Genomic DNA, 24081 nt, shown 5'->3' with positions numbered 1-24081 from the left:
TCCCTTTTGTATAGTTAAATCCAACCTCTGCTTCCTTGAGGGATCACTCACCTCTTAGAAATAATACGTCATTGTTTATCAGCACAAAAACTATTCTTTGTTCTCTTTTTTTTAGCACGATTCCAAAGTCTACTACGTGTTTTTTGCAATAATCAAGACAGGTATAAAAATACATTACAAACAAATAGACACGAGAGGAAAATGAAAAGCAATATTATCGATGCGATCTGAGCGACGCATCGATTTCCTATTTCTGTTATATACAGTCTTTAATTTGTCACATAAAGACTAATAAATATCTCAAAAGCAATAAATAAAGTCCATTCTCATTTACCACACCGCAACATAATATGCAAACTCGTTTTGAAGCATGAAGATTATTTATTTGATTAAAAAAAAATCTGAGTACTTGTCAGATCAAAACATTTTAAATTTTTGAACGGGTTTTTGAAGGGAAAAGGAACGCTCTGTTCCTTTTCAGAAAAACGGAAGTTGGAGCAAAATTTTTATAATGAAATCGAACATTAACTTTATCAGATTACTAGCGACCCGCCCTCGCTTCGCTTCGGAAACTGTAACTTATTATTGATTTCTCCACTATTTACTGGATGTTATTATACATATAAACCTTCCTCTTCAATCACTCTATCTATTAAAAAAACCGCATCAAAATCCGTTGCGCAGTTTTTAAGATTTAAGCATACATAGGGATATAGGGACAGAGAAAGCGACTTTGTTTTATACTATGTAGTGATAGTGCGTTCTCTGTCTAGGATAAAATGAAAACGTGCTTAATTTCTTTGTTTCCTAATTAATTTTAGTTGGTTTTTCGTTGAGCGACTATACTTATGTTAAGCTTAGTCAATAAAAATAATTACTCGGATTGTTTCAATTGAATGAAAAGATTGCGATCGAAACTTTAGATGTAACGATTTTTAACCGTACTATACGCAATTTTCTTATTGGTCTTGACCTTTAAAAAACTTTGAAATTTTGTAGTTAAATATTTAAATATCGCTTAAGTACCAATTTAAGTAAACGGTCTGACCTTGTTCAGTTTCAAACTGTTGTTATAACATTCTCGCGTGTTAAATTATTAATTTTTGAATGATGTTGTTTGTTGTTGCGTCTTTTGTTAAATTGAAGTTGGTACGTTTGTACAGTTGCGGTTGTTATACACCATAACGCCAACTCGTGATAAAAGGTACGCGTCAATAAACGGGTGTCTAAGATAATATATTTATTGACTAGCTGACCCGGCAGACTTCGCAGTGCCTCAATCGATAAATAAAAAACCTAAACTTTTGTATAAAATAAACTTAAAATAAACAAAAGGAATCCGTCGGACGGGGGACACATCAAAGGAAAAACAAAATTGTTATTTTTATTTAATTCCGAGCATTTTCATATTTATCTACCTTTTAAACCTTCTCTGGACTTCCACAAATAATACAAGACCAAAATTAGCCAAATCGGTCCAGCTGTTCTCGAGTTTTAGCGAGACTAACGAACAGCAATTCATTTTTATATATGTAGATGGTAATTTATACTAATACAGTCAAACTAATTATGTTACAGGAACTAGAGGAATACGAAAAGAATGGTGACGTAAAACTGAACTTAGCATTTTCACGCGACCAAGCGAACAAAGTTTACGTTACACATTTACTCGAAAATAATATGGACGAACTATGGGATGTTATCGGAAATAGGAATGGAAATTTCTACATTTGCGGGTAATGTATATTTATTTTATAGGTTGGTAAAATAAAAGAGATATATTGCGTGGCAGAGAGGATAAATAATGTGATGGAATGGCAGTTAACGCATGATACAAGGTGAAGATGATACGCGCGGCTGTTGGTGATTCCATTGCGCAGTCTATTCTATGTATTTAGATTGCCGTGATCGACTGGTTGGCCGCCCCAGCTCTAGTTATATGAATAATATTATGATAGCAGTTTTTAATGTTTTTTTTTATTGCTCTTGAAGGCAGACGAGTATACGGCCCATCTGATGGTCAGTGGTTACCGTCGCCCATGGACTTCAGCAGTGCCAGGGGCAGAGCCAAGCCGCTGCCTATCAAACTCGATTCGACTGAAGGGATCGATAACTCATATGCGCTCTGGTTGTTATTGTAAATGCTAATTTGGAAAATATTATTTATTCTTCAGTGACGCGAAAAACATGGCTGTGGACGTAAGGAACATTGTGTTGAAAGCTATAAAAGAGAAAGGCGGCCGCACAGAGACGGAGGCCGTGCAGTTCCTCAAGAAGTTAGAATCCGTCAAGAAATATTCTTCGGACGTTTGGAGTTAAACTCCTGCACTGAGATCGTTCACTCGAAGAAACTTCCTGTTCTATAAGAATGAAATGCTGGCAAAGTTTATAAAGATAGGCCTTAACGATTGTGATGCGAAACTCGTAAACTAATCTGTACAAGAGAACAGTGAATTTCGGGAAATTTGAACAAACTAAATAATATAATAGAGTAAAATGTTCAGCAACATTTAAATCTGATAAACAGGTAGTTCAAATATGTTAATGTACCTTAAATCAGTAAATAACAAAAGCATTAGAAAGTCATGAAATAAAATGTTCTAACAACATGTACGTATGGTACATGAGTGTAGTAAATTAATTATTATATACGGGCTTGCTGGTTGTGAGACCGGGAAAATGAATGGTTTGGATGGATTTTTTTTTAATTATTATTGGCATTGTTGTCAACTGTAGTGTTTACATGACAATTCGACTAATTCAGATCTACGTAGTTCTTGCAAAATATTATGTTGTTGTTCAAATAACAGCTTCAATAAATTTGTAATTTGGTATAATTATAGAAAGGACAAAAACCGCATAGTGAGACAAATTGCAAATTAAATCTCATTTAATCATTATTTAATTCGTATAGCTAGCGTAAGATTTACTTTCAATATATTTATTAATGTGATGATATAGTTATGAATGGATAAGTAGCTCATTTTTATTGGCCAAATAATAACTATTATATTATTTTAATACGGAATGAAGACATCATTAAATCTTAAAAATGCTGGGCCCGCTCTAGGCTAAAAAATAGGTTTGAAAATGTACATTAATGATTCCAAATTGACCTAATAATACAATTTAAAAATATAGTTTGTACAATTTTCAATCTGTAAATAATTGCCTATTAACAAATCCAGTGAATAATATCTATTCAAAATTATTGGGTGTATCAGATTTTAAACGTAAAACGTAAATTGACTTTTATACTGTTGTTAATGTTAATTGTTATTTTAAATACGTTTTTATATTTATACATACAGGGTCTGGTCGATAAATAAACTATTGAAATAATAATATAATAATATATGGTACATTTAATATCAAGAAGGCTGTCGTAAAAATACTACATAAAATGTTACATTTTTATTTGTGTAAGTGGACATGGGACATAAGTATACGTACTTTTATAACAATTACGAATTTATAATAAAAATTGATAAACCCTAATTGTGTCTTTATTTGCAACGTATTCAAGTTTTTTTTATTCCAAGGCTAAAATGGCCAAATTCCAGTCATAATTTGTTTCACTTAATAGCGTTAACAATTGACAACATACGAGAGCATTGAGTGGGATTCTTTACTCTTGAGATACCTACCCACCCACCCAGCGTAGGCGCAGGCTGATGAGACACTATATGTCACCCAGGTGCTTACCTACCTACCTAGTGCTAAAATAATAGTAATCTAACTTATTTTTATTACACACAATATAGGACTGTCTGTAAGCCATCAGTGTTAAGAGGTAACCGGAACTGATAAAATAAAAATGTGTTTTTTTATTCAAATAAGGTACAAAGTACGATTTAAAAGTGCATGTGAATCTGAAGAAATCTTCATAACTTCACGTCACATTTGGAACGCAATTGCAACATATCGGCTGCCCCAACTTTCAATCGGAACACATTAGCAGTAGGCAGGGAATGGCTATACCTCTGGCATTTCTAAAATCAATGCGCGACTATGACTACTTATCTTTACTTATTTGCTTACAATACTGATAAATTGCACGTTCCATCATATCTTTCAAATGCCTTAACATATTTAATTGTTTGAGATATTGTTAGAATCTTTACATCATCCCGAGTGATACATAAATTTTGAGGTCGTCGTGGCCTAAAGGATAAGACGGCCGGTGCATTAAGGTCGTCGTGGCTTAAGGGATAAGACGTCCGGTGCATTCGTGTCTAGCGATGCACCGGTATTCGAATCCTGCAGGCGGATACCAATGAAGGAATAACATCGTGTAATAAAAATCAAATCCGCAAAATTATAATTTTCGTAATTACTGGTGGTGGGAGGTCTTGAGTCCGCACGGGTAGGTACCACCACCCTGCCTATTTGTGCCGTGAAGCAGTAGGTAATGCGTTTCGGTCTGAAGGGTGGGGCAGCCGTTGTAACTATACCGAGACCTTAGAATTTATGTCTCAAGGTGGGTAGCGTATTTACGTTGTAGATGTCTACGGGTTCTAGTAACCACTTAACACCAGGTGGGCTGTGAGCTCGTCCAGCCATTTAAACAATAAAAAAACAAAAAAACAAAATGTACTTATTTTTGGTAGGGGGCCCGCTAGAGCAATCTTCATTTCCTAAAAATTTCATCGATGTCGGTGCAGCCGTTTCAGTCTTTTGGGCACATATTTTTAGGACGTCATCATAGTAGCTGACAAGACGTTCCGCTTGCAGTAGATACTGTTAGAGAACGGATATGGAATAAGAATATTTTTTTAGGATGGAGGGATTGTTGATGGCTCTGACGACTTCCAATTCAATTCGAAGCCAGCATATTTTTCTGCAGCTCTTCTAAGCGTCATTTTTCCGGAATTTGTCATTTTATCTTGTTACCTGATATTAAGTGTCGTACCTATACAGACCACATTTTGATTTTATGATGTTGGTGTTGACAGACGGAATTAACATCCAAACACGGGTCCTTGTTATATATAGTAAATTGAAGTTTTAGGCTTTATTGTTGCGAGTTCACGGTCTCCCTGGTTTTAAATGGATATGAAGATCCATAGAGATATCGGGCGGTATTCCCAGAGCCATTCTATTTCGATTATTTCATTCTTGAGCAGGAACGTAATTGCCTCGATTCATAAATATACATGGTTAAACGAACCCATGTCTTAGGACAGCATTTAAAAAAAAAAAAAAGGACAGCCTTTACAGTTTTATCGAAATAGATAAGAGAGCACGGCTCGACCAGGAAGGGTGGAAATTACTAACTTCGAGGCATTTGTTATCGAATGTTTTTTCTAAGGAATAAAACCACAAGAATGGAATTTTATGAATAAAATTTCCATACATTTTTAAAACGATAATTTATTGATTTAACCGCAAATATATTAGTTTATGTACAAGTTAGGGACGTCAACAAAATGCAAACAGACAGCCTGTATTGTATCCATACATCAACTTGAGAGTCGATTAAAATTTAATACAGTTCGGCTGACTTATTTATACTATGATAATCAAACAGCTAAAAACTGCACACTTCAAAATTATGGAAGTTTTTTTAATACTAAATTTACCAGATAAGCCAAGTACACTACACATAACGCAATACAAGCGAATCAATAAAACAAACTAACTCTCAACACATTAAATACTGCAATAAACCGTAAAGAACATTCAAGTATCAAATTTTCCTATGACTACTCAATTTCTACTATGTACATGAATTTATACTAATTTCTAACACGAATTCAGGATTTTATTAACGCTCATTATAAAATCGTTATGAACATTCGTATGCCAAAAGATACTTGTAGCGTAATTAAAAAGTGCCATCTTAAAGAAAACAAATTATAAGACATCGACTGATGTTGAGTTTGATATTTTAAATTTGGTTCAACATTACAAAAAAGGTCAACCGTTAGGCATGTTTAAAATTGTCAAATTAAGTACATACTGTGTACATTTTACATGAGTGCAAAAAAATGTCTGATTAAAACAAATTCGATGTAACGGCTTCATTCATACAATTACATCAACGAGCACGCAATTAAGTTTATAACAATTTACACATACTTTAAAAATTGTAACAACTGTACATAACTATACAATTTCAGTCTTTACTCATTATAAACAATTACTTGAAAATTTTTTCAGTTAACCCTTTTAGACTTTTCCAGAAGATTATTATAGAAAGTTAAAAGTAACATAATTGTGACAAAACAATAAAAGCTCTCGTATGAATGACGGATGCAGTAAATTTGCAAGTATGTAGAAAAAAAATGCACAAGAGTTAAACAGTGAGAACGAAAGGCACATTTTTAAGGCATAACAACCAGTTTAAGTATCCGAAATCAGAAACATTTTATTCAGACTGTTTAATCCCTATTTAAGGGAATTGTGGAAAATGATGGCCATGAGACATAATATTATTACGTTATAATGAGCATCCTGAATTTATTCAAAAGCTCTAACTTATCGCCTCAGTAAAACCGCCCTTATAGGGGGCAAATGCACTATTATAATTCTAAAATAAACTACAAAATCCTCACTCATTTATCGTTTAAAATTTCGAGTTCCAGTTATGGGAGGGAGGAGCTTTTGTAAAGATAAAATGACGTAGCAAACATTAGTAACAACCTTAAATCGATCCACTAATGTGTAAACTGATGTACCATTTTGAAGTAGGTAACGCTGAAGCATTCTTGTAGAAACTAATAATAAAGTATCAAATGCTAACAAAATTTAAAAACAAGAAAACTATTTTTAAATTTAAATATTGTTTTTCAAAAAAAAAATTATATATTTGATGAAATTAAGAGTACTTGATCAAACTCACAAAGAGTTTTAATTTATCATAACAATATATTCTTGTTCTGTTTTTCACAATGTACAAATGTTAAACATATGTAATTTCGTAAAATTATAGTCAGTTTTACAATAAAAATAATAATAATAATAATAATAGTGGTTCGCAGCTCGGCGTTGTATCGAGCTGACGTATGCGCTCAGGAGTCTGGTGGAACATCCCACTCCGCCAGTCCGCGTTCTACTAGCTCTCTATTCAGGAATATGACTTGCTGAAATAATTAATTAAATTTTACAATACGTAATCTATGGATTATGACATTATATGCTAGAAAAGATTCAAAAGCATTTTTTTAGTGTGGCATGTTATAATTAGAATAACATAATTACAAAAGTAAACTTAAAATGGGATCAGAAATGCAAGAAATCATAACATTGTTGCAATTTAATCTAGTTTTTTTTATACGATTTTGTAACGTTTACATGGCCAACAAAAATAGAGAAATTATTATATATTTTATTATTGTGCCAAATCTCGACTATCCAATAAACCAGATAACTCACTTGAGGATGTAATGTGAGGTATAGATGTACAAGAGGCAGGCCAGTCTCGTCGTAGCCTGCGACCTGCGCGTGTAGGAGCTGCCCCGCGGTCAAACCGGCCATTATACGTAAAGCCTCTCCGCTCCACTCTACTGAATACAGGAAGAAAATCTCCATTAATTCAATCATTTTCACCACATTAAATATAATATTTAAAACTGAAATATACTAACAAGCAATGACCATCACCGTTAGATGGGTAAACCTAATCAGGAATTACATATATACTACCAAAGGTGAAAATTGATACTTTTAATATTTCAGTTTTCAGTAAAAATTACAAAGCAAAGGTGAAGAAAATGAACAAACTATGATCAACATGACACATAAACTAGTTTAAATGAAATGTGATGAAAAAAAGAAATCTGCAAAGATATTGTAAGTGATTTGAAAGCAAGTATATAGAATTTAACCATTGTTAGCTGGTTTCACAAATGCTAAGAGAGCCTCCGTCGCCTGGAAAGGCAGTGTCATAAAATCGGAGCGGATCTGTTTGAGCTGATCGTTGTCAACAGTGAGATATCCACCGAAGTCCACTAGTTTCACGACAGATGTATCATTCTCTTCAGAGGTAGATATCACTTGGGCGCGATACCAATTATTTTCAGTAGGCGCAGCACAGATAGCTCCCTCTGTAAATATAAACCATTCAAATATTGTATTAAAAGTTGTTAGTATCAAAACATGTTAGTATCGGAATTAAATTTCTAGTTTTTAATTAGTTAGGTTTTAATTTTTTCTTGCAGCTTTTAAGGGCATTATATTAACATTTGTACCTATCTAATAAATCACATTGACTTAGAAATTACAGAATAACTTATTTTACAAATTATTTCAAAATTTGTGTATTTCAAAATGTGTTTCTGTGACGGAACATACTTGGGTGGTTAAATTCATATGAAAATGATAAATTATTTAAAAATGACGCTTAGATCGAAACAGTGTGGACTCTGCATTATAATGCAATGAACTTTATATTAATACCTAAAAATTACGTGAGACAGTATAAAGCTCAAATCCTATTTTCGTTGATACATTTAAACATGTTTTTTCAGATCGTTCTACCTGATTATTCAAGACATGTATTATTTACTGACACATTATTTACTGACACAAAAAATATTTGATTAACCGACCCGCCTATTTTCCGGTCATATTTTATTTTTGCCGAGTGATTAATTCCCAATAATCATGTTCTCCAATTAGTTATTAAATTTTAATGTATATTGTAATCGCCTTATTTTGCCTATCTTCTGCTAGAATCCTGGAAGGGTGACACTAACTTCACCGAATGTATAAATCCCCCTACAATGCATTGAAAATAGCGAAAAGCCCGGTTATCGTTCTCGCCGAACTTGTCGCTCGCAACGAAGGGCTTAGCGAGTAAATTAACCCACAGACAGCCCACTGAGTTTCTCGCCGGATCTTCTCAGTGGGTCGCGTTTCCGGATGGTGGTAGATTCAGTGAAGCACTGCCCTTGCTAGTGCCAGTGATAGCAACACTTCCGGTTTGAGACCCGTGAGCTTACCTACACGTCAAGGCGAAGCTGAAATAGCCTCTCAAGGCTATCAACATGGGTAGGAAAAAAATGAAAAACAGAGAGAAAAAAGGTGCGGCCCTGAAAGTATGCCGTGGACACACGGTATCAATTACGGCGTTCAACGTGTTGACAAGTGTTTTGTCTAAATTTTATTACAGCATATGGTCCAGACTAAAATCAATCCTTCCATTTCAAAATCATTAAAACTAATATTAATTTCAAAATGCGTTCAAGAACACTTCTTGTACTGCTATCGAAATACAATCAATATCAATCAATCAGTAACAATATGTGACAATTCTTGAAATTATTTAAATTTATCTGATAATGTATATTCATTTTAGCACGATTCTCTCCCTGTTACGCAAAACGTTTACATTTTGTAAGACTTTAGTTATTTTAAAAGAGAAAAAAAAAACGTTAGTAGTTCTTGCATTCGAATTTAGGCGAAAAAGAAACGATCGCATTTATTTTGAAAACGACAGTCTATGACTAAGATAAATCTTACAGTCTTCTCTTGTTTAAAGTTATTTTAGTGTTGAAATAGTTTCAACGGTTCAATAAATAAACAAAAACGGGGAGTTCATTAAAAAATAATAAGAGAATCTTGAAAATTGACCTTGTGTTGAAATACAAAAAAAAACGAATCGCCTTGGTAATCTTGAATATCACATTTTAAATTGCTGCATTATATTAACTGATGGCCGAATAATCGAATAAATTAACAACAAACCATTTCGAAAGTAATTGCGAAACTTTAAAGCGACATTTAATATCACACGCAAGTTGTTGGAGCAAGGCTGTTTCTGCTCCTGTTATTGCAATGTAGGTGGTTATTAACGTAAGAGCAACCGGTTTTGAAAAGTGACAGTTACCTTTCACGGGGCGTGGCAACGACGGCACATCCGGGTTCTGGTACGTGGCGGCCATTAGCCGGTGAAGCACGTGCAGCGACGGAAACGTGGGGTGCAGGGGCTGCTGGAGGAAGAAGTGCCCCGCACTCACCAGACACGTCAATATCGTGTCGTTATTCACAGATTCGACCAACTGTAACTGAAATAATTAGCAATCAACATTCGAAAATATCCATCGTAATGTGGTTGGTAAACACGTTGTTGACCAATCATTTTAGTGTGATAGATAAGAAAACGGTTATCAGTTCACTGTAACAGTAGCGATTGCCTCATATTTATGTGATACAACAATGGAGCAACGAAAACTTTACATGACTTACTTGTAAAAACTCAGGGATGAGAGGTGTGAGTTTTTGGTAGAGTTCAGCACTGATTTCTTGCAGTGAGAAGTTTGGGAATTTTTTTTCAGGAAATTTTTCTTTTATCATATCTAAAGCTGCTTCTATTTCACTTTGTGTTCCTGAAATAATAAATTTTGTTTATTTAATATTACAATTATACAATTCTGCTATTATTAATAAAAAATATATTTAGAACAAACAAAAGCAAGAAACGGTTAGTACCTTCAACTGCACATATTTTCTGTTTGGAAGATTCAGGATGCCTTCTGACGTAAACACTTGCACCAGTTTTGGCTTTAATTTGAGTCACAAATGAACCATGTTTTCCTATTAAAAGACCTACAAGATTTTGAGATAAAACAAATTGGTGTATCCTAAGGTCTGTTTCTGTTGGAACTATATTTAAACTGGCAGGAGGAGGGCTAGCAGCCTCAGAACAGCCTTTACCACTGTCACTTGAACCCTGAAAAATAAACTTAATTAGTATACTTAAAATGAATATGTATATAAGTAAATGAATTCACCAATTTGAATCTTACCTCACTGTGATTATCTGAAAAATTGCACATTGAGGGACTAGCTAATAAAGGATCAACAGGACTATGATTAGCAGAGTCCCTCTCCGAAAGGAGTCTTCTTTGTGAAGTGGAAAACCTATCATTGTTGTCACCTGTATTGCAGGGTTCATCAACAACATCAAGTGGTTGTAATCCTTCTGTACCTTCAGAGGTATTTTCTATTGTATCACCTTCAGACACAAAGGTCTCAGTCCCATTGTTTGTACTATTTTTTTTATAACATTCTGCTTCTGAATCAAGCAGATCCTTATTAGAATTTACATTACTACTAAAGCTATGATTACTGTCTATTATGTGCATTTCTGAGTTTTTAGGTGAAGATTGTTGGAGCTGAACATGTGAACACAAATTATTCTGCAACTCCTTAACTACGAAGGAGGGTTCTGTAGTACATGAGCTCACAATCAAATTTTGTTTGTCAAAGCCAGCTGACATTCTCTTCTCTTTTCCAATGGATTTTATTCTGATTATTTTTTCTATCTCCAGATCAATTTCTTCGTCAGTGAGTTCCAAAGGGGATGATCGCTGTGAATTTGTGCCGTTAGGTATGATATCAATAGGAGATGATTTAATGATAGAGTGCTCTAATTTGCTTATAGGCGAGCCTCGATTTGCCTCAGCTTGTGCGTTCAAAACCTCAGCAAGTTCCTCTTTCAAACTCTTTAGCCGTTCTCTTCCACCTGGGTCAGACTTTGCATATTCCCTTTTTTTCTTGAACCAAAAAATACCCAATAAGACTGCTATGGATGGTACTGACCACATGAGTAGTTGACGACAAGGTGCCATTGTAATGAGCCACTTTTAATGACAATCTATAACAAAAAAACTATATCTTCACTTGAAAGAGAAAAAGAAATGTTCATTTTGGTTTCGCTTTTATCAATCAGACCATGTTGCACAAAAGTCTTGGGGCTTTGGCTCCTATTGAATAATGGTAATTGTAATTAATTGCATGGTATTTTTCTTATGAGTTTAGGAATTCAGAAGATAATGGTAAGCTTTTAACTTCACAACCGAGATTACCACCAACTTCAAGTATAAGGTCAAAATCACCAGTGTTTAGAGAAACGGCTATTCTACAACCATTGGTTTCGTGGTGGGGAGAGAACATCCCTTATTTTTAAATAATATTCTCAAGATTGTGAATTTATCACTTTGATCTAAGCCAATTGTCCGATGAGTTACCTAATCTTTTCCACCACACTGCAAAATTACAATCATGTGCTACTGCAAGAAATTAATATCTTTGATTTTCGATAAAAATGATGTTTCAATTAAATATTATTCACATTGTCAAATTTGGAATACTTAGCACTTACATATACAATGTGTACTTTGTGTACTTACATATAGTACACATTGAGATAGAATTCATAATTTAAACCAAAACTTTGTGCAGTATAGTTGTTCAAATGTTTATTGTACTTCGATTTTTAATTATTATTTATGTAATACAAAAAGGTCTTATCTTAGTAGACATAAAACATTACAAAAAAAAACATTGTTAACTTCATCTTAGTCACATTCAAGGGCTAGTTATATACTTCACAAGTCCAGGCTGAAGCACAATTATAAGATTCATAAATATTGAATTTAACAGAAACTGAGCTACAAGCCATTTACTCATTTTTCAATTAAAATTTGTCCAAAGAATAATACTCAACTGAGGATTTTTTATTAATCATTGCACTGCAAAGTAGGTGATCTCTAAAACCAAGAACAACCAAAGAATAGAATAAGCACTCGTAATATGATTAAAATCTTTTGTTACTGTTTTATCATATGATCTCTTGAAACATGTTAAGTCTTTAACTGGGTAATTTTGATAATTTTGATACACAGACAACATACTTACTTGTAAATACTCCATTCTCTGATTAGTACTATAATATTCACGTGGAAATCTTATCTCTGTTGACGAATCTAGGTTGGTTTTTGGCAAATGTAAATAGGTTACAGCTATCCGCGTGTTTATTTACAGTATTTTAACACATGCGGATTTAATCGATAGGAATATAAACATTACATTAACGAAGATAGTGAGTTTTTTTATTTTATTGAAGGTAAATTAATCTTATACCAGCATGGCACCCGGAACCTCAAAACAAATAAACTACAATACACTAACAATCCGCGTATAAATAGATCGAGACATAAAAATATCTCAGATTGGTAATGACTATGAACAAACCACGAGGTAGAGTACTGCACGCAACATTAAACTTAAGTTTTTTACCGAGGGTCACGAACGTTGTTGAAATCTTTACAAGCAACACGTAGGCAAATGTGGATTCAAAAATGAAAGGTTACGCAATTATATATACGTCAGTATATTGACAGATATAAATCATAGTTAACAATAATCAATTTAGATTTTAACTATAATATCTTACTTCAGAAGTTATTTCAACAATAAAATTAGAGCATGCGACTAGAACTCTCCATTATCAAAATTTAGATCACGCTGCCGGCTAATTATTTTATGTACTTACTTGGTAAATCAAGAGAAAAATATTTCTTTATTTCAAAGTAGGAGTGTATTTTATCAATTTGAAATTTTGCAATTAAATAGTTTTACGACTGAATTTCACTTTATTTTTTCCAACAATCCACGTGCTCACAATGTTTTCGAAGCACAACAAAATTCAACATGGCGCAATGCAGGTTGGCAACATTACAACGTCAAGCGTATTCATAGATTAGCGTAGTGGACAGTGAATCTGTTTATATTATCTTTGGCAAAACTCGTTTCTCTATTCTCCATCTTGTACATCTCGACTTGTACGTCTCAAATGGAACTTTTTGATGGAGCACGGCGAGAAAAGATCTTTGAATTATTTTATTTTGTTAATTTTATATTTCTTTCGGCCTAAAATAAAATAATAGGTAGTGATTTTTACCATTTAACCATTTAGCATTGAGCCCAAGTTTACCGGTAAAATGACAAGACTGTACTAGATTAAAAGAAGTGGTTTAGCTACAAAAAATATCTAATCAAAGGGGATGTGTTAAAAATAATTTATAATATTTTTCAATTGGTGTGATTCCACTATGGGAAGTAAGAAGACCGTTTTCGAATCTAAAATGATAACATAGGTACTACCGAAAACAATTTATAAGTTCACATATAGGTACTTAAAGAAACCCTTAGCACACTATATTTATCAAACAAATGTACTTGTAATACTTGTATTAGGTAATTGAAAAAAAAACTTCAAAATGATGAACTTAATGAAAAATATAGCGCAAAAGGCTCTCAAACTCCTATCAGGATTACATTAAGCATTCAGAATCGATTGTATTTTATTGTGTTACATATGCTCCTAAAAATAACTAATCAATTGTACAATTTTACGAGGCTTGTGGAGAGTATTAAGCGGTAGGCAGCGGCTTGGCCCCTGGCATTGCTGAAGTCCATGGGTGACGGTAACCACTCACCATCAGGTGGGCCGTATGCTCGTCTGCCTACAAGGGCAATAAAAATATATAAAAAAAACACTATTTTTTGTATTGTCATGTAAGCAGCTCAGCAGCACACTTAATTCCGGAAACAATTGCATCAATAATGGCCTAGGTAGCCTACTAATAAAAGTGTAGTTCAAAGACTTAGCTTCATAAATGTAATTCTCTTGCGGTAGGTAGCGGCTTAGCTGTGTTCCTGGCATAGCTGACGTCCGTGAGCGACCGTGACGGCTCACCTAAGGGGCCGCATGCTTCTTTTTTATTGCTTCTATGGGTGGACGAGCTCACAGCCCACCTGGTATTAAGTGGTTACTGGAGCCCATAGATATCTACAACGTAAATGCCGCCACCCATATTGAGATATGAATTCTAAGGTCTTGGTATAGTTACAACGGCTGCCCCACCCTTGAAACTGAAACGGCAGAAATAGGCGTGGTGGTAGTGGTACCTGCTCGTGCGGACTCACAAGAGGTCCTACCACCAGTAATTATGCAAATTATAATTTTGCGGGTTTCATTTATATTACACGATGTTATTCCTTCACCATGGAAGTCAATCGTGAACATTTGTTATGCACGTATTTAATTAGAAAAATTTGTACCCGCCTACGGCTGCGGGATTCGAACACCGTTGTATCGCAATGCACCGGACGTCTTATCCTTTAGGCCAAGACGACTCATCTGTCTACAAGGCAATAAAAAACTAGGTAAAATAAAACTCGTTTTTGATGCATTAGTGAAAGAGCTCATGCCCCACCTGGTGTTCAGTAGTTATCATATCATAGCCCATAGAAAGCAAGCCATCACTAAAAACAAAAAAGGTGCATTTAAATTATAGAGCTACGTAGAATATTCTCATCCTGAACGTCGCAGTGTCTCAAGACAAAGAAAATAAAGTCTTTGACTGTTGCCATGAGTTATGGCAGTGAGACATGGTCGCTCACAACCACAACGACCTTATTTAAAGACTCAAGGGCACCGAAAGAGCAATGGAGAGAGCGATAGAGCGGCGATCGCGTGCCGGCAGTCGTAGCGTGGGTGATCATAAGGTTGACCTACGACCTATTGAAGGTTGTGGGAATCCGCTGGATGCAGACAGCGCAAGACGGGTTGTTGTGGCAAGCCTTGGGAAAGGCCTATGTCCAGCAGTGCACTTCTGTGGGCATAAATAGACTATAAAATGAACAGATAATTCTATCTAAACTTTAAACTGAGAAGTAAAATAATGTAGATAAATTTTCTCCTTATTTTAATCTCCAAAGATTTTTTTGATGATGTCATCAGTAGTTATTACTAGTTATTACTAAAAACTGTTTTATATTTTAATAAATATCATTTCTATATCGCCTTTTAACTTGATCCCACATTTAAGTTAGGGGTTTGTATAAAGTTATTGTTGCATACTAAAGTGTGACACTAGAATGTAAATTTAATTCAAACAGAATGAATAATACTAGATATGCTAGTCGCTAGACCGTGATTAGCAACAGGCAGAATGCCAGTTATAGCTCTGTATTTAGCTACATACATTAAAATGTGCATGTGTATTTCAGAATTGGCTGTAGAATACATGATAAAATTATGTTTGACATTGAACTTTCTGAGCAGTGATAATGTAATGCTAGAGTCACTTTAACATTAGATGGCAAAGTCCAATGCATGTTATGTTAATTGAATGTGCGAATTTTAAACACCTACTAATACATGTTAAACTAAAACTTTCTCCAGATAAAAGTCATAATGCTAAGAAGAAATAGTTAAACATATTCAGCATGCTTTATTTTTACTATTGATAAGTTCACCTGAAAACGAGAACAAATGATAGATAAATTTGTTCAGCCGAAAATGAAGAACTAATAAAACTCATGAAAGGCTATAAAATTGCAAATAAATATTATAGCTCTTCATTACTATAATGAACCACAAAGTACATTTTACAAAAAATTAATTTTAAATTAAGCATTTTTCTTTGAAATAGCAATAAATTTATGCAAAACAACTTTACAGTAATTTACTTTTATAGTTTAGTACTCTCTACTAAAATGTAAGAGGACAGAAACAGTAAAATTTAATTAGCTTTAAGATTTAGCTATTAATTAAGATAAAGATACCTAGTGATGGCAAACTTAATTTATTGGCATTGTAGGAAGATAATCAGTCTCCTAGATATCAGGTTAGCTTGGGCACTGCCAAGCAGCTGATACATCTCCTTAATTCAACTGCAGTGCTCTTTTCTTATTTATCTATCCTCTTTTCCCTAAGTTCTGGTTTAAATAAGTTGATTTTCAATGCTATCTTTAATTAAAATTTTATGCCTGGATGCAATTTTACAATCATGCTGTTTAAGCCTCAATTCTTGAAATACATATTTTGTATGTTCACTTCCTTAATCACTATCCCCTCTCCTATTCCAAATTGTTGACTTGAATTGTTTTGAATATGCAGTTTGCCAGGCGATCTTAAATACATATGCATGTGCATCAGTAGAATAAAAGCATGAAATATTACAAAAAAACATTCAATAATATTCTTGTCTGATTGAATCAGGTTTTGATACATTTTATTGTATGGTTGTTAAATAAGAGATTGTACAGTGGTTGATGATTGTTTAATTTATATACATTCCTAACATATTTAAATTTTAACTTCAGAAAATATAACAATGGCAGGAATGTTGAGAAATCAAATTTCAGAATAAATATATTTCAGGAAGTGTGAACAGATGAAGCATATTAATAATACTATAATGTTTCAACTTGTGTTTTTTTACAAATTAATTTTGAAGACTGGATAATTACAAGTAGGTATAAGTAAAAATTAAAGTCATGTTTAATAACAGAAGGAATTTTACAGAGACTTACTGCAAATATCATAAATAAAGCTAAAAATTACATATTCACACATCATCAGCTTCATCCTCTGAACTGACTTCATCTCCAAATTCAATATCTTCATCTAATCCATCCACAGAATACACTACTGTCTCATTGATGCGGACCGTTTCTGGGAATTCTCCATACGTCTTTAGATTCCTAGCTTCGTCAGGGGTATATTTCAAGATGACATCAGCTTTCGCATCTTGATAATCTCGTAGGCCTATTAATATTATGTCTCCTTGATTTATCCACACTTTTTTTCGTAGTTTCCCTCGGATGTGACACAGGCGTTTGATGCCATCAAAGCACATGGCCTCCAAGCGGCCATTACCGAGCATCTTTGTGACTTGGGCGTACTCTTGTCCGTCTTCCTTAAAGACCAACTCACGTTTTTCAGTTTCATTTTCGTTCTTTCCTCGCCTCCTATTTTTTCCTCCTTTACCTTTGTTTTTCGGCATGTTTTATATGATTTTTACTATAAACATAAACAGTTACACTACAAAAGACCCATGGATTAGCAACCTGGTTTTCTTTTCTTGACAATTTGTGTACAGTTGACAGTTTATTTTTAGTCTGTGGTTTTGGTCATAGATTATACACTTTATGGTTTTGGTTACAGATTATGCACGATTTGATTTCTGTTAGGTTTTTTATTCGAGTTCTTCGTGGCAAACACAGACTAATAAAAATACTGTGTAGCGAAATAATTATCAGTTTAGGGGCACACTAAATTAAAAAAAAAAAATTATTTACCTCTATATTAACTTAATTATTATTATCGAGAAGTATCTTGATTGATATATATTACAAGGCTTAGTTTTTTTTTATTCAGAATCAATTGTATTGTTAAATAACACAAGAACATAACATTTTTTTACTCGTTAAAAAATCACAATTAAATGACTCATTGTGGTTCTAAAACGTAAAAAACTCAGTGAGGCTGCAATTGAGTGAAACATACTCAGGTTTTTTTTAAATAAAATCCTGTCTATAGAGTATATATTATATACACTAAGTTTATTCTTCCATATTAAATCAATTTCTACTGTTTCTTTTTGTTGTTTTTCCCTGCAATATATTTCTTGAACTTATAAATAATTATCATTTCAACAAAAACAGATTTTGTGTGCATTACATTTACATTTTTTGAACTACGTAATGAATTTAGGAATTACAAATTTTATTATAAAATATAAGGTGGCCTGAGGTGATGGTTTGCTTATTAGATATAAAATAATTAATAATTGAGAATTTAATTGTTTTTATGATCGAACAAATCGTCATAGTCATCGAACAAATCGATAATTGATCAAAATTAATTAATCTGAGCGATAAAAATAAAGATATCTAGTAAGGGGGGGGGGGGGGGGGGCAACTTAAGGGTGATCATTTGTTTGATTAATTATAAATAAATAAAAGACGAATAAACCATTAAAAGTAAAAAAAATCCGAAAATCAAAAAAAGGGGGCCAAATTCAGTGAGCCCAGTTTAGGGATTAGCCTTGGTTACATAGATAAGTTTCCTACTTCAGTGCTTGATTATGACAATGTGAAAAACACAATGGAGGATTTAAGTAATTTGAACTCTTAAAGTTTCAGGGTTCATCTAGGGAGCTTTGCACAAAACGCACTGGACTAATGGAATGAGCTGCCGAAATTATAATTAGGACATTGACTTTTTCGACTTTAATTTCAGTGAGTTCAGGCATAGATTAAACAGTATACACTTAATATTTGAGGGTTCAGGTGCTTCGGTAATAAAACGACGGTAACATTGCATAATTGATATAACTATCTTCTACTTACCGTTCATATGGATACGGTGACAAGCTGGCCATTATAAATTTCTATCGTAAAAGGGCCAAGATTTAATTTCGGAAAAATATAAAATAATTGTGATTTTCCATTGTCAAAGCTATCATAATCTCGTCCATTGTTGTAGAAAGCCTGAATTAAAATATCGCACAGATTATATTTATAATAATAAACGGTTCCTTACTACATATTAATGAACTGAAAGCTGCAATATGTAACGCTTAAACAACAAATTATGTAAATTTCAAACATAAAAGTGGCGTTTAAATATTTCAGTGGTCATGTGGTTTTTCTATGGGTTTTTGTTACCTTAGATATTTTGAGTGATATTATATTACGACAGATGACATGAGACTAGTTCCAATAAATGAATATGTATATTGTTTTTTCGTTCAAATATAATAATAATTGACTATATCTTGAGGGATTTAATTATCAAATAGTTAGTTATTGTTTTTAATTGTCACACGCTGAAGTCGTCGTGGCGTAAAGGATAAGACGTCCGGTGCACTTGTGTCGAGCGATGCACCGGTGTTCGAATCCCAGGCGGGTACCAATTTTTCTAATGAAATACGTACTCGACAAATGTTCACAATTAACTTCCACGCTGAAGGAATAACATCGTGTAATAAGAATCAAACCCGCAAAATTATAATTTGCGTAATTACTGGTGGTAGGACCTCTTGTGAGTCCGCACGGGTAGGTACCACAACCCTGTCTATTTCTGCCGTGAAGCAGTAATGCGTTTCGGTTTGAAGGGTGGGGCAGCCGTTGTAACTATACTCGAGACCTTAGAACTTATATCTCAAGGTGAGTGGCGCATCTACTTTGTAGATGTCTATGGGCTCCAGTAACCACTTAACACCAGGTGGACTGTGAGCTCGTCCTTCCATATACGCAATAAAAAAAACCATGCCATTTAGTAAAATTTCTTCTTGTTATGTTAATTACAGTGACTATTGAGTTAGTGTATAAATATTTATTTAACATGTGTTCAAGTTAGTCGTATTAAATTATTTTTACCCTAGATTTTTATAATCATGTAACCCATTACCCGGGGTACTGGGCAACGCATTTACATTTACATTCGCACTTTTTAAAATTTTAATTGCATTTGATAATTGTTTAAATATTAATAGTAACTGATGTTCGTATTTGTAAGAGCAATAAATAAACACTGGTTTGTGATAATTATTTTGTTATTGTATTTTATACCTTTTCTGCTATAACCTTAAATACCTTAAGGTATCCACATTTCCCGACCTTCCCCTAATGTTGTTCAATTTTGAACTGTATAAAAGTATATTTAGTAAAGATAAATTGTCTGGAAATGTTCTAGGTTTTAGTTTTTGTAAGATAAAAAAAATAATTAAGTGTATATTTAGCGGTAGTAGGTAAAGTGTTGGATTTCAGTAAGGCAAACGTGCAGCCAGGCTGACGTGGCTAGGGAGGCATGGGCGGTCACAGGGGTGAGGCCAGACGGCGAATGAACTGCAGAAAGGGTTAATGTTCGCATCCCCTGCAGTGTTGGCTGCACATCGCCCGCCCACGCTTATATTGGGCACCTCGACAAGCATATATTGTTAAAGAATTAAAAATTTAAATCTTAGCAACTACGTTCTTCTTTGCGATCAGTTTTCGATTCGCTGGATAGAATGACCGATTCAAAATAAAACATGCTTATAATACTATAGCCTATAACCAACGCAATACCTACATATATTGAGTGTGAAAAATAATAAAAAAACCATTTGCAAATAACTAACAAACAATTTATTATTTCAACGGGTTAAGCGGATGCCACGACTTCTTTACGGCACCCGAATGGTCCTCGCCATATGTCATACAACCTTTAATTTTATTTAACACAATGCATATGTATTCGATGAATTAATAATGTGATTGTGACGTTACCATTGAGTGCATTGCTTCTTCCTTTTTTTTAGTATGGCAATTGATCGATTTTGCGATGTCATTGTTGCCATTCTCCAGCTTATAAAATCTTCAACTATTCAAATAAGGTGGGTAGATGTAAGGAAAGCCATCTTAAATGGGGGACAAGTCGAAAAAATGTGCAGCTGTAATCAGCAAATTACAGCTCATAAGACCCATCATACTAATGCAAGCGTTGCAAGTGGTAGAATATTTATGCAGCAGTTGTAAACGGAGCAAAGGGTGCTGAGTGTATGTACTTTTTTTTTTGGTGAGTTCATTTATTACAGACAACAATTTCTCTAAAAAAATCATATTTTTTCAAAATTATTTTCGATTTTACTAATAAAAAAATAATTAGGCGAATGAAAGTAATTTGTAATTATATTCCTTAACGATGTCTGTTTATATTACATACTTTGAAAAGTGCGCCTTAACAAAGCGGAAGTTTTCCTTTCTTTTTTCAATTCACTATGTTAGTCTGACAGCTTTTAGCGCTATCCTTTAAATTACACCACATGCTACACCCATTAAGGTGCCAAATATAAAACACAACCAATTTTGATGGTATTTCAACGAACACTTTTTATACACAGAAAGCGTGCTCCTTGACTCTACCCTGCATATTTCAATACATCCATACTGTCTTAAAATTGTATGAAAAGTGATAGAAAGCAGAAGTGAACTTTATTTATCTGAAAATGGCATTTATCAAACAAAAATAAGTTTCGATTTCAATTTCTGTATGAAAACATAGACCGATTTAAGAAAGCGGAGCCTCTTTTTCAATAAATTTTGCCTGTGACTGTTAGACTTTTCATCCTTTATGCAATGTTACATTAAAATCTAAAAGTGTTCAAATCATTACTACTTTCATACTCTGTGTTAAAATATGGAGGGTAGAAATAAGAAGGACCATCTTGTATAGGGGACAAGTTGAAAAAGTGTTCACCTGCAAGTTATTTTGGGAGTACACCGAAATAGCGCCAGTGTAGGAAACAAATGGTATGAATATATCAGTTTTAAACAGAGTCAATTGTTCTGGGCTGAAAATTTAATATTTTTCGTATCTTGTCTAGTTAAAAAATATGCAGTGTTTAAAATCAATTTAAAATAAATAAAAATTACGTAGAAAGTCTTTATTTCCTTCTTATTTTAATATCTTACCTATTCTAATAGTTTATGACGGACACTTTAAAAAAACTGAGATCCTTACTTTTACCCTCCATAGAGGCTTTGAGGGAGAGGGTTTTGAGATTATCAAAATGATGATCAAAACTGACATTTGCGTCGTACACAGTACTACACAGAGTATATAAAGAAAATGACAGCAAATCATGACGCCATTTATTTTATGGACAAACAAAGATGAAACATATTTTTCTAAGTATTGTTAGTAATTAAAGATTATTTTACATGAAAAACTGATTTTCTGTCATTAGTTAGTTTAGAAAAAGAGGTCAACGCCAATTAACACAGTAACAGTTTCGCTTGCCGTGCTCCCGCCGAAAAATCCTAGAGTATATTTAGTTAGACATTCGATATTCAAAATATCAACATTATAGTTCGTCTTTTTATGTAAATAACTGTTCTAGTACTAAGTGAATCTGAAAAGCGATGCATTTTAAAATTAAACAAAACACACACACTAGGTATATAAATACAGTTTTCGAAGCCTTGAAAGAATAAATTACAAATGAAAGCGTGAAAGAAAAACAATTTTCAATTATTAAGATGTATGTTTTAATTCGTTTTTTAAATAAATGTAGCTTAACATTTCCACTATCGACGAAATATTGATTACCTACTTAAATCTTTGATTAAGTTAAAGAGATAGATTTCATTTTATTCACGAACTCACGGAGTTCAGCTTATGAGACTTTGCTAACGTCTGCCCTACCAAGAGTAGTACTTCGCTGAATCTACCACCAGATTCGGATCACGTCCCACTGAGAAAATCCGTCGAAAAAATTCAGTGGGCTATATATCTGTGGCTTAAGTTGCACGACGAATACTTCGTCGTATTGAACGGGTTCGAGAAGAACGGTGACCAGTGCTTGGAATGCTTAAAACCACCGACAAAGAATCGGGAGAATCCGAAATGACATGCTTAGGGCTACGCCCACTGTTTATCGTTTGGTTGCTGGGTTTGGGTATGTAATTTGAGGCAGCTACGATAAGAGAGCTGTCGTATCGCGCTGCTTTTTCGAACATTTCTCACATAACACGGTTTTCCGATGGCTATCGTGCAAAAACGGAATTGAATGACTTGTAGTTTGTATTTGTGAATGGGGGCCGCGTGAGCGAATATTACACTTGTCTATATCATTACCGGACGTATGCAAGTTTTGTAGAGTGTTATACCTTATTGCGAAGATTTATTCACCCATTCACCATAGATACAAATAATAAACTCTTGCAGGTAAAAATCTATTACTATAGAAAGAGTAGAATTTTTTTAAATTGCTTTCCGTCGTCAATCTATCCGTCGTCAGTAGAAACAGCTTTTTTGCTTAATCACATACCTTTAACCTTAGATTATATATCTAAGCCTTTAACCTATGGGGCAGCGAATAACTTCGGAACTGCTCATATGCATAATTCGCTTAATAATAAAAGTCAGTCGGCCAACCACTTAAATGTATTCAAAACGTTCGACGTAAAAAAGCAGAGTGCTTTTTTATGTAATTATTCATCGGCAATAGTACTCAGTTATTACTTAGCCGGAATTCGTTTGGATTAATTACACAATAGTATCTGGGCAATCAAGCTTCACTCGTGTTTATCGATTTTTTTTCCTACCTAAGCTGATAGCCTTGAGAGGCTATTTCAGCGTAACCTTAACTAGTAGGTGAGCTCACGGGGCTCAAACCGGAGTGATGCTAACACTGACCCTAGCAAGAGCAGTGCTTCCCAGAATCTACCACCGGATCAGAAACGCGACCCACTGAGAAGATCCGGCGATAAATTCAGTGGGCAGTCAGTTTATCGATACGTATTGATGTTTTACTATTTACATTAAGTTCATGACATCTATCGATAAATAAATTTATGCAAAATATGTAGTAACTGATCATGACGTCAATTTTGTAGCGCCATCTCTTGGTTTTCAGATACAAATATACTAACATTCAATATCAACATTGTAAGTACCTACGCGATTAACTAGATGGCGTTAAAGTTTTAAAAATGAATATTTTCCTGAAA

General features: G+C 33.9%; 3 protein-coding genes and 1 long non-coding RNA gene across 16 annotated transcripts in view; 1 reads left to right on the top strand and 3 right to left on the bottom strand.

Moving 5' to 3' along the window:
- The window catches only part of Cpr (NADPH cytochrome P450 reductase), a 30558-nt gene extending 27060 nt beyond the window's left edge, over positions 1–3498 (top strand). For 2 of the 3 annotated variants that reach the window (XM_012689198.4, XM_062670286.1), the window contains exons 9-10: positions 1579–1736; positions 2175–3498. In XM_012689198.4, coding sequence (XP_012544652.1) covers positions 1579–1736; positions 2175–2319 — 303 coding nt within the window. In that variant the 3' untranslated portion in view covers positions 2320–3498. 3 annotated transcript variants of the gene reach the window in all.
- A 1857-nt stretch (positions 3499–5355) lies between these two features.
- On the bottom strand, positions 5356–13496 carry LOC101736520 (A-kinase anchor protein 1, mitochondrial). Of its 11 annotated transcripts, none has more exons than XM_062670573.1 (9): positions 13283–13468; positions 12646–12888; positions 10752–11315; positions 10435–10675; positions 10192–10331; positions 9833–10004; positions 7830–8048; positions 7378–7505; positions 5356–7085 (listed from the first exon to the last, which is right to left on the bottom strand). In XM_062670573.1, the coding sequence occupies exons 2-9, from the start codon at positions 12658–12660 to the stop codon at positions 7014–7016; spliced, it is 1551 nt and encodes a 516-aa protein (XP_062526557.1). In that variant the 5' UTR covers positions 12661–12888; positions 13283–13468; the 3' UTR covers positions 5356–7013. The 11 variants fall into 11 exon arrangements, with proteins under 11 accessions (XP_062526557.1, XP_062526555.1, XP_062526556.1 ...); XM_062670571.1 differs by having other exon boundaries at positions 7378–7508; positions 9833–10010; positions 13283–13467; XM_062670572.1 differs by having other exon boundaries at positions 7378–7508; positions 13283–13466.
- Positions 13497–16847: 3351 nt separating this feature from the next.
- Positions 16848–17659, bottom strand: LOC100101157 (eukaryotic translation initiation factor 1A; the record flags this gene model as incomplete). Its single annotated transcript, NM_001099613.1, is given in 1 exon segment — positions 16848–17659. A coding segment is annotated over 1 exon segment (438 nt). The 5' UTR covers positions 17586–17659.
- Positions 17660–20692: 3033 nt separating this feature from the next.
- Positions 20693–21686, bottom strand: LOC110384975 (uncharacterized). Its single transcript, XR_009973933.1, has 2 exons — positions 21293–21686; positions 20693–21176 (listed from the first exon to the last, which is right to left on the bottom strand). It is a non-coding gene; the product is annotated as an uncharacterized LOC110384975 (long non-coding RNA).
- Between the last annotated feature and the right edge of the window lie 2395 nt (positions 21687–24081).

This window comes from Bombyx mori, chromosome 10 (assembly GCF_030269925.1).
Source record: "Bombyx mori chromosome 10, ASM3026992v2".
In the NCBI taxonomy this organism is placed as follows: domain Eukaryota; kingdom Metazoa; phylum Arthropoda; class Insecta; order Lepidoptera; family Bombycidae; genus Bombyx; species Bombyx mori.
This window is presented reverse-complemented; position numbering and strand designations above follow the sequence as displayed.